This window comes from Eurypyga helias, unplaced genomic scaffold (genome assembly GCF_000690775.1).
Source record: "Eurypyga helias isolate BGI_N326 unplaced genomic scaffold, ASM69077v1 scaffold6793, whole genome shotgun sequence".
In the NCBI taxonomy this organism is placed as follows: domain Eukaryota; kingdom Metazoa; phylum Chordata; class Aves; order Eurypygiformes; family Eurypygidae; genus Eurypyga; species Eurypyga helias.
This window is the reverse complement of record NW_010239122.1, coordinates 33,847-53,477: the sequence shown is the minus strand read 5'-3', so window position 1 is coordinate 53,477 and position 19,631 is coordinate 33,847. Positions and strand designations below refer to the sequence as shown.

Genomic DNA, 19,631 nt, shown 5'->3' with positions numbered 1-19,631 from the left:
TAAACACTTATCTGAATCATCGTGCTAGAGCCATTGATAATCGGTCAGCGAGTAAAGAAATCCAACAGCTAATGCATTTAGCAGAATGTAATATTATGCAATGCTCTGCACAATCCCCTTCTGTGGCATTTGGGCCAGTTATTTGAACTTCAGAGGCTTAAATAAAAACACGTTTTAAAATAAAGTGCAGATACAAGTTTCCTTTGCCTAGTTGCCACATGCAGAATTTTGGGCTCGCTCTTTCCTTTTTAAGAGTTCACATAAAAACACAGACATGCTCTGTCCTCCCCTGGTGCTTTTACAGGAAGACTACTCCCCTGTTTCACAACTAGACACTGAAAAAGTGTGAAGAGGTCCCCAAGACCATGGAGCCTGTTGGGGTTCCTGGGAGTCCTGGCTCCCAGAGCCCAGCCCCAGGGAACACAGCAGCCCTTTGCTAGTGATGGGGTTAATACATAACAGAGAGGCTGGAAGTAGGAACAGAGTTCTCTAAAAGCAAGTCTGGCATCTCCCGTGCAGTCTCTAGGAAGAGCTCAAGGCAAAAGGAAGATCATGTTTAACAAAGTGTTAGAATAGCGAATGCTTTTTAAATGTTGAGTAGTGGAGAAGCTAGGCAAGCTGAATGGTGTGTGCTAGTTAAGAAGCGAGGGTGAGAGAATGGCCCTCTGTTTCTTCCATTTACACTTCACAGGTCAGAGCCCGCTTCGAAAAGACATGGCGAGGGGGAGAAGCCCTTTCTACCAAGCAGCAAGGGTGGCAGTTTGGCAGCCTCTTTGCAGCTCTAACTGCTCCCCTGGCAAGAACAAGCCACAAATAGCCCATGGGCCTGGCTACCCCAATGCACCAGGCAGTAATGAGGAGGAGTGGAATTGGTGTGGAATAATATACAAAGAATTGGGCAAGGGCTAAGACAACATGGATTTTACCCCCACCTCCTCCTCAGGCTCCCTGGGTAGCCAGAGACACCTTGCTTTCTCCCCTCCAGCCTCACTATCCTGTCTTCCTAAGGAAGACAGTAACAACCAGCAGCTTGGAATAACATATCATGTTGATTGTTACGTGTTTTTATGAACATTTTCCCCCTTTTCTTGCCTGCAAGCAAACCAAGAGGTGCCGGAGCAGACACAAGAAATAGGATTTCACTCCCTCTGCATCCAAGAAACTCCCTGAAGCCTTATTTGGATTGCTGCTTGCTGTAAACTAAACCAAAAGGAGATTATGTATTTCAGAGACAATAACTTAATAGTAAAGAACATACCTTCATAGCACTCGTCATATTGCATTTCAAAAGACTTATGCCACAACTGTCGTTAGCAAGACGATTAAAACAAGTTCACAGCTGGCAGAGAGCGTTTACTGTGCAGAAGAACAAAATTCTTCTAAATTTATAGTGGCAAAATTGATTACTGATTTTCACATCTGTTTCAAATTTTACATTTAAATTCTCCTTAAAAAGTCACTTAGCTCAAACGTCAGACTAGACTCTGCAAACCAGCTCCCCTACCCCACTAACCACACAGACAATCTCCATGCAAATCAAACGTGCTCTTCTCATAGAAGCGATCGTTACTGTCATATATTATATAATAAGCACTAAAACGTGCTTAGGATGTAACTCCATGTATTTACACTCCATTCGTAATCACATCAAAGCCAAGGGTAACTTTGAAGAAAGGATCACATTGGAAAAAAAAAAAATAAAGTAAACAGCAGCAGATGCAAGCCTGAGAACGTTAAACAGGCAAGCTGGCATCTTCATCACCCACAAGTGTAAAAGGAACTACCTGTAAGCAGCGTGCAAATACAGACCCGGAGAATGGTCATAGAAGACATTTTTATATTTCATGCCTTTCCGTGGACAAACCATCTCTAGCACCTTCCAGCAAGGAGCCCATAGCCACAGGCACCAAATCCCTGCACTGTCAAATACGTGATATCCTAGGACAAGAATTTCCATTTCTGGGCCTTCAAAAAAAAAAACCAAAAAAAACCCCAAAACATTTGCTACACCTCACCCACAGAGCCATGATCCTGTTTCAGTACGAAATCTTAATTCCCTTGAAGTAGAAAGAGATCGAGGACAAGGTTTTACCTGAGATGTAAAGCAGGAATTGCATATAACGTCAAAAGACACAAGCCTAACCGAACTCCAGAAAGTGCCAATAAGCTGTTTCTTTTGCTTTTTGTGACCCTCCTGGAAGGACAAGGTTCTGCTTCATCATCAGTTCCTGCAGTGCCATAACATCTATTAACCTAAAGGGTTTTTTCCCCGTTTGCTTTGTGTGTGGCTCCAATCTGTTTAAAGGAACGTTGGCACCTGTCCTCTAAAAGTTAAAGCAGTTCAGCAATGCCTGCTCGGTGTCTGGCAGCACAGCAAGTACTACAAGGTATGGGCAGATTGGACAAGGTTTATCATGATTAAGTCAAGAAGATACAGACAGAAGAGGTGACACCACGACAAGGTTGGAAGAGAGCTTCTCAGCACATGAGCAACACAGAGGACCTTCTTCCCAGTGGTCATCAAGCCCATGAAAGTCCATGGACCAGCCACCACTTGCTTCAGGAGTTGTCTTCCTCTCCCAACAAGTGGGAAAAAGCGTGCTCAGAGCTGTTGCGATGTAAGGTACCGACGGGACGTGTTCTGCTGGTATGCCCATCACCGTCTTTTCCTACAGTTATTTTCAAAGTGCTTGGGTGGAAATCTGTTTTGCCATACTGGGTCACTGCAGCCTCACTTCATTTATCAGCAACTCGGTGGGGGATTCCCATTTGTCTCGGTCGACATCCCTGTCGTATGGGAAAACTCTTGGTGATTTATGGAGAGCAACAACAAGAACAACAGTTTTCAAATTTTCTCAACCTACGGAATCTAATCTAGTAACACGGAGGGAAACAGCACAAAGGCAAAACACAAGTGGATCACAAGTCTGACTGCAGGTGGATGAGAGCCCACAGAACATAGGTTCCTTATTCTCTTGCTCAGACATTTGGTTAATGGTATTTTTGGGAAAAAAAAAAGGCAAAAAAAAGCATCAACTTGATCATTAAACTTCATTGAAAACCTACATCTTCCCTCCTGAGCTTCTAGACCATCATTATTTTGTGCCTCGTTTCTCAACTGGATATGGCATTATCAAGCAGCAATGGCTGAAGAAATGCCTTTCAACCACTGGGACAGATTTCTCATCCTTACACTGAGAATAAGGATTCACATCCCCAGTGCTTCCTCCAGGCGCGTGTCTACCAAGTCAAGTCACCTCTCCATCCTTCTGATGAACTCAAGGCCGCCAGAGGACGGGATGACAAGACTTCTCAAACATGACGCTCGGAAAGGGCACATACTAAATCACACATCTTAACATCTTTCTTTTTCCTCTCAATTTAATTTGGAGGGCAGAAGACACGTGACAAGATACAAACAGAGCCTTCTGGGAGTCTACCTGCTGCTTAACATAAATGCCTCTCAAAAAACACACCTCAGCATAGAAAATTTAGCACAAAGATCATCTCAATGAGAATCACTCTAGAAAGGATAAAACTTGCTCCAAATAGTAGTGGACAAAAAGGGTTTTTCTTGCTGTTTGCTGCAGAAAAATATCACAAGAGACCTCAATCTTTTACTCCTGAACTTCCTTTGAAAATGCTGCAGCAACTAATCACCAACATGCTCTATGATGCTGTCAAATCATACTGGGAACAATTCATTATTAAATTCACTCCTTTATTAGTGGGCTCAAGAGCTTTGTGCAGAACTCCAGTTAAATAATGAAATCCATTAGCAGTATAACTGCTGCACTAAGGCAACAGATTTGAAACCTACCTCTTTGCCCAGGCCCTTCCATTCCCATTTTTAACAAGAATCAGCCTGTTTATCGGTAGCAGGAAAGAGAACAGCCAAGGAGGACACCCTCACTGCTTTCTCACCCAGGACAGTGCCCTCTCTCCTTCCTTTCCTCCACTGGGCTGTTGGGGTTAGCAACACACTGCCGCAGGACCTGGCTCTAACTGCCCATCCCCGCAGCACCGAGCACAGACCCCGGGCACAGCCAGCAGGATAACTGTGCAGGAACGGCACTTGGCAAACACCACAATGGCAAGCACATCAAGGTACAACTGGTTTTTAAAACTCTCTTCACCCCTTTTTATTTTTCAGATGTGCTTAGATGAAGCCTATCCGTGATTCTTATTAGCAGTGACTCACACCAGCTGCAATGCCAGCTTGTCTCAGTCTCAGGGGAACTGAACAAGCCTGGATGGTTTGTCAGGCAGTGTGAAAATATGAGACTTGTATTTTGTTTCCAGACATATTAGTGTCACCTTCCCAACAGAATGCATCAGCACTTCCCCACCTATTCCGAAACAGGAGCTGCATTTCTCAACAATCAGCAGATGCACTACCTTCCACCACCTCGCATTCTTCAGAGTCCTACAGAACGGTGCTTCACATCACACGTGAACAAGCAAGGCACTCAAAAGGAAAACAGTAGCAGTTCAAGACAATGCTGGGGTACCATAACCACGTATAACATTAAGAGAAGAAGCAACAGCAGCTTCCCCCAGATTTACTGCTGTCCCCCACGTGACAATGCAATATGCAGCTGCGCAGGGGCTGGCAGAACAGTGCCTTACTAACTGGAGCAACTAATAATTGGCTCTTGTGTTATCAGTGTTTCAAGGACCCTTCAAAGTGCAGTTGCTTTGAGGAGAAAATGCACCTGCTAGTTGAGCTTCTCTTCCCTCTCCTCTTCACCTTGACCAGAGTATTTTTAGCTGTATGGACAGACTTGCCAATACTTTCACCTTCAATTCTTTGCAAGGAAAGTTCCGACAACATACAGCGATGAATGAACCATATCTATCCAGGGTCAAGAGAGGCAGAAGGAAAGAAATGACGGGCAAAAGCAAGTTTCCAAAAGACTTTTTCATTATTTTTGCCTTCACTGTTCTAGCTCTCCTTCTTTACTCACACAGAGAACTTAGTAAGTTTGTCCCTGATTTCAATAAGCTCAGAGTTTGGCCTGAGATTTTGCTTAACACGATGTGCCGGCACACGTGCAATGCAAACAGCTTCATCAAGCTACCCACATGCCTTTGCAGAAGAAAGCATCATTCAATTACACCGAGTCTCCCAGATCTTCTAACGTAAGTACATTTGGCAGAAAATGGTCCAACACTGTCATCTCAGAAGGCAGAAAAACTCATTATTCAAATGAAACAGTCTCTCTTGTCTGTTCATCTCAGCAGGTAACATGTCAACTTCTGCCAAATTGGTAAACAAAAGTACTTCCTTCCATCAGAGCACAGTGTCAGTAAATAAGAGGGAAGATAGGCTCATGAAGTACTATTTTTATTAATTCATGTGATGCTGGGACCACGAGTGCTTCATTAATTACTACAAAAACTGTTACACGGTAGACTAAGTTCTGAGCTGACAGCAGCAGACATGATCCCACAGGCCCTCGGGTCAGTGTTCAGCTGTCTGACAGGCACAGGCTACTGCAAACCACTGACAGTGTAAAGGGTCACCCTTATATTATGCTCAGATCTACTGTTTTGGGTAAACATTCCAGAACTAAGCAGATTTCTCTATAGCAGGAGGGCAACTAGAGTTAGTAAACCCCAGCACACACATTTTGAGGTACTTTACATATCACAGTTTCAAGGGAACCTTTGAGAACCAGTGCTAAATATTACATGGGGATTTAGGACTCTTCCTGAATTTCCAGTTTTCCTTCAGCAGCCTGGTTTCAGTGTAAATGCCTCACTAGGAAGTCTTCCCTGTTATTTTATAATCTCTTCATCTCTCACAGCATCTTATATTCACAGCAGTTTCCTGTTCCATTTGACACATTTTGCTCTCCTTTTGTCATTAAACTTCTCCCCACATGGAAAACTGATCAAACTTGCTTGACTTCATACACTTTAATGTGTAAAACATGTAAACATGCTCCCACCACATCCAGAACCCACTCTATGGTCAAGTGTTCCACTTCTGTTCTGAGCAGGCAAGGTGCAGAAGGAAGAAAAATATTTAAAAATACATTCTTAAGTGGGTACCTTTTCAGACAAGGCCTTTAAACTGTCTAGAAACCTCTGCCAGAAATCCCTGAAGAGGGGCCGATCAATTCTCTTCAGGCTCTCTTTGGTGCTGGCATCCACGCTGACGTAAAGCTGCGTTACTGGCTCAAGGTTCCTTGGGAATAAAAAGAAGGGAATTCTTGTTTTCAGACATTACTGCTAGCTGAATTTGTGCTTTCCCACCAAAGCAGACATAAAATACAGCATCTCCAAACAAGCTGCTCTGCTGGTTCAGGAGCGACAGGGAGTATACAATATTTACGGGGAAAACTATCAAAGTCCAATGGTTCATCTCTACCAAGTGACCACCACCTTAACAGCAAGATGTTACAACCTACTTTTGACAAATAATACACCCTGAAGATAAGAACATCACATACAGAGGCCTTGGCTGACATTTTAATTATCTCTTCCTCACTGAACTGGAACCTATTTCCCTCCAGCGTCGCTGTAACACATTCCGAAAGGCTTCCCAAAGCAGGCTGCCAGGGGTTCGTGCGAGGCACTGAAAGGCTTTGTTTCTCACTACAGCCCCCGTGATTTTAACCACAAAGCTCAGCCCCTTCCCCAAGTTCTATTTGCCCCGGCCCATGGAAAAATAATGCCACCCAGCAGAAATACAGCCATAATGCAGTTAGTTTCTACTGCTGGACACGTTGAACCCACCCGACCTGCAGCTAGCATTATCAGTCAAACAATTTTTTGAAGGGAAATCAAAGCTGTTTAGAAACTAAAACCAAGCACAACCCCCCAACGTGTTCTCCTTCCACTTCCAAGGCTCTTATTTCATATAAATCCTGCAGTATGGTCTTTCTGGTCACAGAATGCCAGTGAGCACAGCATCTGTGTGCCCAACACCAGTAACTTCTAAAGAGATTAAACTTCCTCTGCTGTGTGAAGAGCCTGGGTTGAGTCTAATCCCTTCCATAAACCCCGAGGGTATAAAGGAGAAGCAGAAACATTAGCAAAGGGATAATGAAGGGCATGAGGAGGAACAACCTGAAGCCAGCTCCTTCGTCAAGACAAAACTGATACAGCCAGCGAGCTTAACACACCCACCCCCCATTGCATCTCCCACCCAGAGTCTGCGAGATGAAGTGACAGCATCCTAATTGCACCGTGTAACTCTTCAGCTCGTTAACAGTTCTAGGACAAGCAGGTTTTGTGAAGTCTGTTAATGAGCAGGCTACAGTCCCAGGTTGATCTGGTTCTTTATAGAAGATTAGAAATTAGAAACTATTGTTCAGATGCCACACAGTGCCACCTAAAAATACACCAACCCCCCTGCCCTCTCCAAGGGTGACAAAGTGATGAGAACTGTCCAGAATGAGACCCAGCAGAGTTCTGAGTGTCCAGGAAAATCCACTTAACGTGGACACTCAAACAACTTAAAACGTATTCTCTCTGTATGTATTTAGACAGCAGAATGCAATAGCCCAGAAGAACTTTAACATTTAGAACCTGTTTTGCAAACAAGCTTGTCTGGACCGGGAGCCCAAAGCCACAATCTCCAAAAATGACCAAGTGTTCTAGGCGTAAGTGGATTGAAGTGTTCAGTTTCAAAGAACATAGCCAAAATACTCTTTTCTTTGCTTAATGCTGCATTTGCCTAATTAAAAGGGTCCCCGCTGAAAAAGGAGCGAGTATTTTGCAAAACATGAGCTGAGAGAAATCATCTCTTCCCTGAGGATCTCAATCCTAAGGACAGGCAAGAGCCACACTCACTGTTATACTGGAGAAAAATGAAGGAATCTGGGATTCCAGCAGGGATTCCTGCCCCATATTGCTCCAAAACGGAGTGGTCCACAGAGATTGGCCACCAGGGAACAAGGAGAAGGGGCAGTCATGGGTGCAGCCAGCACCAGCGAGAAGCAAAGCACAAACTGCCATTCCCAGAACACAGCTACATTTCATAATTGACAGGAAATTTAGTTGTTTCCAATGTTCCTCCTTAATTTTTGGTTGTAATTTCCAAGCTAGCTTAGACAGCTGAGAATCGCATCCAGGGGATCAAATTCACAGCATTTACTACATATGGACTTGTGCAGAAATCCTGACCAAGTAGCACAGCACGACTCAAGAGAAATAAACTGACTTCAGGCCACCAGCCATGAGGTGGCTTCACAGGCCACACCCCAGTCAACGGCACAAAGAACAGAAGCATCAGTATAAGAAAAATGAGCATTTGCTTATGAGCAATAATAAACATCTGCTTATGGTTACTATTATTGATGCTCAGAAATGCAAACACATACGCAAGTGTTCTTGTCCACAGCCACTAGTCACAAACAAGAGGAGGAAGAGGACAAGAGCCAGGTAACTGTTCAACGTGAGCTCACGGGCTATAAAACTTCCTTCACTCTACAAAAACGTCTGTGTGTCTGGAGGCAGATGAAGTTGCAGCCCAAAGACAAGAATGGGAAGAGAAGAGTGAGGACTGCACCGGCAGCACCACACTGGAGACCCAGCCAGGGGGTCTGCGGAGCCGGCATGCCCCTCTCCTAAACCCTAGCAAACACCCCAGGCCACGCTCCCCATTTGCACACTGGATGCCAGAGGTTATGCTGCCTCTTCTAGGACTAACTTTTAGACTATAGTTCCCCCCCTGCTGACAACAGAAAAGTTACCTTGGGGCATACTTCAGTTCCCATATTAAGCAGATCGTTTGCTTTGATAAGCCAAAGATCAGTTGCCATTTTTAAGACAGCAAGACTAGCATTTTATCACTTTTTTTTTTTGCTTATTTTTAAAAACCTTCAGCAGATCCTAAGAAATGCAGCTTCAAAATATAGTGTGTGCTCTCTTTTTAAAGTGTTATTTTAGGGAAGAGCAATTTCTGTCTATCAGGCACATAATACATGACAAAGTAACTTGATTACACAATTATTCAATCATTTGGAATGCTTTTGTAGTGTATAATTACTCACTCAAAAATTGCATGCCCTCCTCCCTTCACTGCCATATCCAGACCACGAGAAGGAAGTGAAAAGGAAGCTCTATCAGTGAGTGCTAACACAGGGTGGCATTGAGCTGAAATGACAAGCTGAGCGACATCCCCAAACCACCCTGCATACAGCTCTGCCAACGCGCTCACGTAATGCCAGGGTAGGACTCTGTCGGTGTTATTAGCTGAGAGCGTTCTGATGAGCTCCCAACCACCCTGCCGCTTGCACCACGTGCTGCACGGCCTTGCTACGTCGCTTCAGATTTCGTTAAAAGCAGCCCGGATGCTCAAGAACATCAGAGCCAGGGATTGTTTGCAGTTGTAAAGACTGAGTTCATTACAATGTTTTCAAATTCTAGCTCAAGTCGTTCTGAGAGGAAGGTTAAAATCTACTAAACTTACAACTAAATCTCACTTTTGCAGATGAGTATGTGCTTTTCACCTCTTCTTATCCCGCACTCCGGGTCCTGCTGGAGATGCTGGGCTGTACAGATCTTTGGTTCAGTTTCATTACAGCTGATCTTAGGGAGTTCGAACAAAGATCAGACAAACCAAAAAGGCAATTTATGAGTTCGGTCTCCTGCTCTAGGTGTCAGAAACACTCACACCAGTTACCCACGTCCCCAAGCACAAAAAGCATCTCACTCGCTGTTCTCCTTCCCTCGCACCTCTGGGAGGTACTATATTACATTCTCTCCACTTTCAGAAGTAATCACACTTTTCTTAAGAGTTATAGAAAAGAAAAATCAAACTCGGTGACAGAAAGAGATGAGAAAGAGCACAGGGAGAGTAAGGTTAAAATCAAACAGATGCCGAGCGGGCTTTTTCATTGTGGGTGCTCATGCAGAGCTTACTCTGACGAGCGATAAAATGGAATTAAAACACAGGTCAGCACTCATATGTTTTAGTAGGGAGATATTTTGTCCAACTCTTACCTAATCTCATCTGGGAACTGTGCATTTGTAACCAGGAAGCTCGAGATGCCGTGCTGGTGCAGGAGCTTCACAAACCGGTTGATCTCAGGGTACATGATGGGCTCTCCCACCAGCGAGAGTGCACAGTGCTTGGCTGTCATTGCTTCCTCAAAGCGATCTGCTTTTACTCCTGACACACCTGCAAAAAGAGGGAGAACTGGCTTACATCAACTAAACCCCCTCCCAAACCATGCATCTCTATCTAAAATACACCCTGGCACAAGAAAGGCTGAGCAAAACCAGCTGGAGCCCTCCTGAAGCTGGGGGGACATGAGGCCACAGCCGGTGCCCATGGAGCCAGCTACGTGGGAATCCACAAAACTGTGCACACCCAAACACACGGAGCTTGGGGTCCTGTGTGCCCTGTCAACCACTGCAAGCAATTTTCTAGTAACATTTCAGTCAAGCTTTCCATTGCTAAGAGCTCAACAACACTGTCTGAATGCTGAGAGAGGAACAGAAGAGCCCATTTAATGCCACTCCAAGTAGGCACCTTAACAGAAAGTCAGGTTATGTCTGCCTCCGTGGGTGATCCCTCCTGGTCCCCCAGCCCCACGAAGCCCCATGGGGGACACCTGGGCATACTTCAAGCAGAGCTCCAGCCACCAGGTCCAAACCCATACTGGCAACCACATGAAATGCAACCCACAGAGGATGCGATCAAAAAGAAAACACAACACCACATCTGAGACACATTGCAGAACGAGGGGAAAGCACAAGGGGCTCAAGGGTAGAGTCCACATGAAAATGCCATCTGCCAGTTTAACTAGTGTCACACCAATTATACCCACGGGAGGGCGGAGGAGAGGCAAATACACTCCAGCCCAACCCCGTGCTCAGGACCCCATATGAAACCATCTGACTACAAACAAGCTTTTGTTCCAAATACGTTGCTTCACATGTCCTTGACATGCCTTGATGTACTCAAATAATACCTGGGGTTTTAGATTGGGTGTTGGTCTGTTAAAAAAAAAAAAAAAACACACAGACAAAGACTTGAGTTTGAAACCAGGTCCTCAGTTCACCTCTCATTGCCTAGACGCTGAAGCTCAAGCAGTACAGAGAATTACATGCTATACTGCAAAGCCAAGATAAAAAAAGAGGTGTTCATGGATATTGCTTCAGCCTCACGTAGAAAAGCTGGTTTGTGATCAGAGCAAAGCTTAGTGCATTTTAAACCAGCCAGGCTCAGTCCTGAGTAAGTGACAGGACTAATGGTTATTCCGCAGAAACTTGACATTACTAAATGAGAACTTTATGTAAAAAGAAAGAAGCATCTCAACCACACACTAAGATTAAAGGACTAACTTTTGTATTCCTAAAAGCTACTGTAAGACATCTTCGGAATTAATTAATTTCTCTCCCTCAGCATCTTGAAGTTGGACTATAATTACCATGCCAGCTTTATAAGCAGACAGAAAAAAATCCCAACATTATGCAAAGTTTGAGAGTAACTTTCTCCAGAGGAGTTCACAATAAGTCTGGCATACAGTAAATACATTTCCTGAGGAGGGTAGAGGTTTTGTAAGCAATCATTTGACCATATAAATACCAAGCTAGACAGGGATAAGCTAAACAGGATTAGCGGGCATTCCACGGAGCGCACGAACTCTCCCGCACTTCTGGCTGCCGTACCACAGCAGCACTCAACCTCTGCTCCTGTAGATGAGCCGCCTTCTGTCTTCAGCCAGTCGGAGTCCAGGCAGATTTTGTATGGCATGCAGCAGGTCCAACAAGGTGCAGGAGCTTGGAGCCACAGGAACTTGAGAAGCCTCTGCAGGAGGCAGTGGCATACAGCTTTCATCTCCTGCCGAGCTCAGATCTCGGCAGAGCATGCAGCCAAGCCTCCTTTGATTGGCACACCTCCTTTGAAAAGCTGATTCCAGCCACACTCCTATTGGTGCAATTTAATTTGGGAAAGAAAAGCATTATCTGGCACATCACCCTAGAGAGGCTGGTTGTCGACTTCGGGTACCCCTCTGCAAGTACCTGTACCCCAGCCATCACAAGTGTCTGGGTGACGGGGCAGACAAGGGACCTGCTTTATCCAATCTTACAGCAAGACACAGGTAGTCATAGGATTTCCTAGTTCGGGTCAGGCATTTCTGTTTGTTTGTGGTTTGGGTTTTCTTTTTTTCCCCCCCAAGCTGAAGCAGGGCTGTATTATCAGAGATTCCCACTCTCCTATTTTTGAATTATGTTTCCATTCTCTGTGTGCCCTTCGCAAGGGCACAGAGATTCACTACCTAGAAAATGCATCCATCAAATAAACTACCCCACACCTTCCCACCTTAGCTCCCTATCAGCAAGATGTCTCTCCATCAGTTACTCTAGAAGAGAGTTAGTGACATGAACTAACATCTACGGTTTTCAAACCAGTAAAAACTATGACAGCAACAGAATAAGATGACATACCACCATCTCTAAAGGCATGTATAGGGACTCTGGCAGGACAGAGGGCTACCCTCTAGGATATCCTATAGGATAGAGGGTCCCCAAGAATTCTTCCCTTCCTTCAAAGATGATCTCGTTTTTACTACAGTGTGTTGAATTAATAAAGCATCAGATTAGCTCACCAGTTCCTTTGGCACATGGAGATGTCTGTATGTGTGTACCTGAACGCAAAGCTGTGGGTACTGCTACTAGAAAGAGCAAGGATTTGTTCAAACAGCTTTGGGTATTATCGGGGCAGCATTACCAGACATTCAGGAGGCTTGAGGGCTTTCTAGCTCAGAGATTTTTCCCATGCTTTTCTTCCCCAGCAGCCCAAACAGTCTGGTCTGCTCTCCATTGAGGGGTCAGCATTCAAACATCTCGGCAGACGTGCGCAGCACCCTGCTGGAAACCACTCCGGAGCACCCATGGCTGCCGGGCCAGCGCTGCAGAGCCCGGCTGCAACCTGTCCTCCCTCTTCACCAAAGCAATCTAGTCCATCGCACTGCTCGAGCCTTGGGGAGGTTTGTGGGGTTTTAGTGGTTTTTCTCTCAAAATCAATCATAATAAGATCCAACCTACTATTTGTGGAGTGCTGCTAAGTTTGCTGGAAGTAGAAAGTCACGTTTTCTGCCCGAGGCACTCCCAGCCTGGACAGAGTACAGCTCTGGCATGGCACGCAGGGGACTTCTGTCCTGCAAGACACGGCGCATCTTTTAACTCTCCCTGGCTTCAGCTTACCACACCGTGTTTCAACTCAATTTTGCTTTCACTGGTTCTACTCTAACAATATTTCCACATGCACCTCAGGGAAGCGACAGTGTAAAATTCACAGAATGTAACAGCGAGTTACTGGGCTTTTCTTACCGATTTTTCTTCTCCTTAATAAACCTTTTGCTTTTAGGCTCCCAAGACAGGAAGCTTGATGCCATCTATCACTCTTAAAAAGTAACACATCATCTCTTTTTCCACTTCGCAACACAGTTCTAGTCCAAAGCCTCTTCTTTTTTGTGTCTTTCCTCTATCACAGTCAAGGTTAACTGTGGTGAGGATGCACATCAAGTTTCAGGGAATATTTAAGGATTTATTTAATGGAAAATAAGCTCCAAAAGAGATAATTGGGATGTCCTTACAGGCTTCTCGACACTTCAGGCATATTTTCAGCAGCTGCCAAACCTATCTATAAACTTTCCCTCTCCCCAGCCCTTTTTGGGAAGACACCAAAGGGTAGTAAGGGATGGAGAGGGTTATTCCATAGTCTGAAGCTGGGTTTAGACAGATTCAGGAGCAGGCAGGGCTTTCAATTATCTGCAAAATAACTTTTGCTTTTCCTTAGTGCAAACAACACATTTCTGCCATACAGGCAGGGCCGCACCGGTACTGCCCAGCCGGAGGGCAATTCCTGCCTCCACAAACATACCCTCAATGCTCCATCAGCAACTGCAGGCAGATCTAGTCACCACTTTAAACAACAGACAGCTTTGGAAGCAAATTTAAATGACTGTTTTGAGTCAAGTCCTGCCTCATAAAAAGGAATGGGGTTGGTAAACATGAAAGTCCTAAAAACAGTAACAGTCCTAACAGAAGTCCCAGAAGTACCGGTTGGCAGGGCTCCTGCAGGCCTGTTGTCCAGCCTCCTGCTCAAAGAGAATTGCCAACACTGAACCAGGGTGATAATGGGCTTACCTAAAAGGCCTGAAAGCCTCCAAGACTGGAGGATCCCCCACCTCTCCGGGCACCGCCTTGGCTGAACAAGCTTATTTTGATGTCCAACCTGAACGTCCCAAATAGAAACCCAAGTCTGTTGTCCCTTATTCTACCATGGCAGGTGGGTCCCCCAGCAGAGACCAACACAGGGTTTAGCACCCTCATACAGAACCAGTCACTTCTTGCTGAACTCCACATGCATCCATCAGCCCAATAACCATGTTTCTCAGGGTCCTACTTCAGTAGAGCTCTGCTGCTGAGTGTGCCTGCCACCTCCCCTAAATCAGGGTCTTCCACAAAGGTGCCGAGGGTGCATTCAGTCTCATCATCCCCATCATCTGTTGATGGAAATGTACAACATCGGCTCCCAGATCATCCACCAAACAAACCTCAAGCTATTGATCACGATCCTTTTGGCACACCCAGCCACATTTGCAGGCTATCCAGAACAGACTGAATAAAATTGGAGTTTGAAAAGTGCTCAGTGCCTTAATTGTTAAACATGAATACCCTTGTTTACAGCTATAACCATCTTCTATGGTTGTTACAGCCTTTCAGACAAAATTTGACATCCTGCATGCTCTTCAGTCATGCAAACCACCTGTACCCAAACTCCTGCTGTGCTGGCACTCTCAGCTGCTGGTCTGAGAGTGCAAGATGATTCAAACCAGCCACTTGATGAAAGGGAAGCTCACAAGGCCCCAGCTTGAGTTATTTCTCTGCCTGTTACATAACTCCAGTGAATGAGACAGAGCAACTCTGCTCTGCTGACAGAAGGTTTTTTAGCCTGTCACGTTTTTAATCCACTGGGTTTCCTCTGTGCACAGCCAACATAAACAAATAGGTTCCCAAAACAGCCTCCAAGACTAAGGCTCATCTTGCACATTTTATGGATGCTTCATTCCACTCCTGCTGCTCACACAGCCTCTGTTGTCAGTGAGGAAGAGCAGAGTCCTAGACCTGTCCTGCCAAGCTGGCCAGCCCTCCCAGCTGACCTTGGCAGAAAAACCAAGTTTATCACATTTGGGGAGAAAAAAACCTCCAAACCATCTATATATATATATATATATACATAATGAATAAGTAACAAACTCACATGGAGTTCCTATGGGAAGCAAAATACACGACTTTTCAGAGGTGCTGTTTAACTGCAGTTTCAGTCAAACACAGATGTACTGAGTAATTCCTGTAAACAATAACACCCTGAATGTTATTGCTCACTTCTTAATGAGAAAAATGCAGTCTAGACATTTCAGAGCTAACACCAAAGCTCCCAGGAGATTAAGGCTGGGCAGTATATATCCTACCAGGTTACAGGTTGATTCCTTTTGCCTTCTATCTGCCCTCACTTTTACGTAAGAATCAAGAGTCCTCACCATCCAGGGCAGCTTTAAGCATTGCTGAAACCCCTGTGCACAGCAAGGAAACACTCTACTCCCTCATGGCAGCAGCAGACACCCAATGCCTGACTCATGCTCCAGTGTCAAAAACAGGGCAGAATATCTCAGAAAACAGAAAATATGCCACAAATGTTTCTTCTCATTTACTCATCTTTCTGATATTATATATCTTCTGCCTCCTCCCCAGCATTTCACAGATAACCAGAATGTTTACAGCTATGCTTTGAAAATGCTATTGCTTGGTTAGATGCTTTGGTTATCTTCCAAAGGCATCAGTAACGGAGAAGTGGGAGAAGTTACCTTTGAACTGCTTGACCATATTCTGATGGTGTTCAATAGCCTCCTGCAAGATCATTTCAGGTTGGTCCATCTTCCATCGCCACTCTGTGCCCACTGGATTTGTATGATGTCTGAAGGGAAAAAATGAGACAGCTATTCACCCTTGTTTGTAACATAAATGGAAGGACCCATCTGTTGCCCCGGGGACTTCGGCATTGTTTAATAATATTAAAAGCAACAATATCCTGCTTCTGACACAACTTTCAGATACCATCTTTGAAGACCATCGTTCCCTCTCCTTCCAGGCTCTGGTTGCCCCAGAGGAACAATGGACCTTGCAGTTTAATATAAATTAAAACTGTTGTGGTTTAATCCCAGTCAGCAACTAAGCTGCCACGCAGCCACTCACTATTTTGAATCACAGGTAAAAGGTTTAAGCTAACATGATGCTCTGCAGCCAGAAAGACCTCTGTAAAGAAAAATTGGTTCTACCTCCTCTTCTGACCACAGCTGTGCAAAGCACTATAAAAGGAAGGTCCTAAGCCATTTAGTTCCATTGCGAAGGTACCAACTGCCCCACTGAGGAGGACAGGATTTGTTACCAACCCAATCTTTGTGTGATGCTCCAGTAACAAGACAGATGAGAGCAGACTACTTCAAACTAGATGAAGAGACTAGGAAGCCTGCAGTATGCCTGAGATGCATTGCTGGTGGATCTGGTTAATCTCCCAGATTTACCCAACTGGGGCTTCTCACCACTTCTCATCACTCAAGCAGACTGCAAGATAAAAACCACTCCTCTTCCATCTGAGGGACAGCTTGTGTCACACTGGGTTCGGAAGCCAACCCCACCTAGCCAGAAAGGACCACTATACCCACGCTTTCATTTTCTTCAAAATCAGAAAAGCCTACCCAGGCAAATCCACCCAAGCACCTGGAAGACACATGCAGTTGCTCTCCATTCCCTATTTCATTAATATCACCGGCTGGTCCAGTGCTTACTGAAGACAATCAAAAGACTCTCACTGACTTCTCCAAGTGAGAAAGACCTGCAGCTCCACGTGACAGTGCTACAACACAGAAATTCTAGACACGGCATCCACAAAAACAGCCCTTTGGCCCAAACATTTCTTCATCCACTTCAAGAGCAAAGATTCAAACGCTACTCACAAACTACTTTACCATCACCAAGATCCTTTAAGCTAAAATAGCTTTGCTTTTTAAACTTCTCTTCTTTTTTTTCCCGTCTGCCAACATGGAAAGTTTTCTGAATGCCAACTATAAAAGGCATTTATAAAACTTTTACGTGTTTAAATACACAACTTGTACCTTGTATATTTAATAGGGCAAGTTGGCAGAAAATTAATAGGCTCTTGATGCACGCTGGACAGCTATTAATGATTAGTGTCTAGCAGTCCATGAATTTTTAAGCCATTCTGTTTAACAGACATACCAGGTCGCATGGAGATGAGTGACAAGCAGCTCACCTCAGGAGTCAGTGTTAGGACCAGCGCTGTTCAATCTCTTCGTCAGCAACATGGATGGTGGGATCGAGTGCACCCTCAGCAAGTTTACCAATGACACCCCGCTGTGTGGTGAGGTTGACACACTGGAGGGAAGGGATGGCATCCAGAGGGACCTGGACAGGCTGGAGAGGTGGGACCATGCCAACAACATGGAGTTCAACAAGGCCAAGTGCAAGGTCCTGCACCTGGGTCGGGGCAATCCCAAGCACAAGGACAGGCTGGGCAGAGAATGGATCGGGAGCAGCCCTGAGAAGAAGGACTGGGGGGTACTGGTGGGTGAAAAGCTGGACATGAGCTGGCCGTGTGTGCTGGCAGCCCAGAAAGCCCACTGTGTCCTGGGCTGTATCCAGAGCAGCGTGGCCAGCAGGGCCAAGGCATCCAGCTCTGTGGCCCCCAGCATCAGAAGGATATTGACTGGTTGGAGCGAGTCCAGAGGAGGCCACGGGGATGATCAGGGGGCTGGAGCCCCTCTGCCATGGGGACAGGCTGAGAGAGTGGGGGTGTTCAGCCTGGAGAAGGCTCCAGGGGAGACCTTATAGTACCTTCCAGTGCCTGGGGATGGGGACTCTTTGCAAGGGCAGGAAGTGACAGGACAAGGGGTAACCGGTTTAAACAAAGAGGGGAGATGTAGGAAGAAATTCTTCCTGGAGAGCGTGGGGAGGCACTGGGACAGGTTGCCCAGAGAAGCTGTGGATGCCCCATCCCTGGCCCCACAGCAGGGGTTTGGAACTAGATGGTCTTTAAAGTCCTTTCCAACCCAAACCATTCCATGATTTGACAAAAAGCAGTTTCTCTACTTTCTTCTCCCCTATTAGAAATGTCTCACGGCTGATGAGATTGTTTCACAGTCCCTGGCACAGACAGAATTTCACTGTCACCTTCGCCTGCAGGCTCTGTGACCCTCCACATCATCCGCCTCACCAGCTACTCAAGTAGGTAATTGTGCACAGCATTCCTTTCCTTTCTAAAATAACACAGGCCAAAAAAAAAAAAACTCATCCAAAGCTACACACACACCAGAAAACCCTTACTTTACTTAATATTCCAGGTGGGAAACAGGTTTGATATTTCAGACAAGCCATCACTGCCACAGCATCCCACCACCATGAAGCAATGCAAGACTGCACAAAACGTGACAGGGAGCTCCCAGCTCGCTCCCGCTGTCTTCTGGCTAGCAAGACTGCCTCCAATCCAGCCTTATTTACATTCTCAGACCTTTGATCTGCCATTATGATTTGCCAGCATTACCAAAGCGTCCCTGGCAGTCAATCAGGCCTCTGAAGAAGGTGCATACTTCAGTGGGGCAGCACATCCCCCTCCCCGGTCACCTGTGTGTAATTTTAATAACAGAGCTTTTGCTTTTTACCCTCTCAAAACAAGCACTCTCTTCTGTGAGCAAGGCTTCGGCTCGAGAAGTCTTTCAAGAAGCTTTGAGGGAAAATGCAGCACAGGTATAAAATATCATTTACTCCCGTGATAGAACTGATTGATGTCGATACCTGGTAGGGAGCATGAAGGTGAAGGTTGCCATCATCACTGCTGATGGCAGTGATCCCAAAAGGACAGAGCAAGTGATTTCCAGGAAGGGACAAGCAGGTAACAGGATAAAAACAAGAGAGTTCAAAAAGCAGACTTCAGTGAACCCTGAGAACTGGCAGGTGAGATCCCAGAGGAGAAGAGTTTAAGGGCAAAGGAGTTCAGGAGAGCTGGCAGTTTTTTAAACCCTATTAAGGCAGAAGTGCAGCAACAAAAAGCAAAGATGTGAAGAGGAACAAGAAACCAATCTGGCAGAATCACAGACTCTTCTTCATCCTTGCAATCCCCCAGCTGAACAAAAGAGGAAGAGCACAAGAACACAGGGTCATAGTCAGAAAGGTCAAGGGAAAAAAGAAATCAGATACGACTAGCAAAGGACACTCAAAAGGGCTAACAAGGGCAACGTTCCCTATAATGAAGCTGTGGATGCCCCATCCCTGGAAGTGTCCAAGGCCAGGCTGGATGAGGCTTGGAGCAACCTGGTCTAGTGGAAGGTGTCCCTGCCCATGGCAGGGGGGTTGGTACTAGATGGGCTTTAAGGTCCCTTCCAACCTAAACCATTCTATGCTTCTATGAAGTATGTAAAATCATAATAACTATTACAAAAGCCTTCAGCAAATCCAAGACTGGGAAAACACACGCTGCTCTAAGATGAAAAGCACAGATTTAAATCCCAGTAAGTTGCTGGCAGGGGACTTCTCCCTCCTATCATAACCCTCTTGCATACTAAGAATGAAAATACTGCCCGCTGCAC

General features: G+C 45.4%; 1 protein-coding gene across 1 annotated transcript in view; it reads right to left on the bottom strand.

The window, feature by feature from the left end:
- The window catches only part of TYW1 (tRNA-yW synthesizing protein 1 homolog (S. cerevisiae)), a 90,020-nt gene that overhangs the window by 37,539 nt on the left and 32,850 nt on the right, over positions 1-19,631 (bottom strand). Inside the window, exons 10-12 of the mRNA XM_010148033.1 lie at positions 15,837-15,946; positions 9,958-10,135; positions 6,058-6,193 (exon numbers count right to left, since the gene is read on the bottom strand). Of these exons, the coding sequence (XP_010146335.1) occupies positions 6,058-6,193; positions 9,958-10,135; positions 15,837-15,946 (424 nt within the window). The remainder of the gene's footprint in view (positions 1-6,057; positions 6,194-9,957; positions 10,136-15,836; positions 15,947-19,631) is intronic.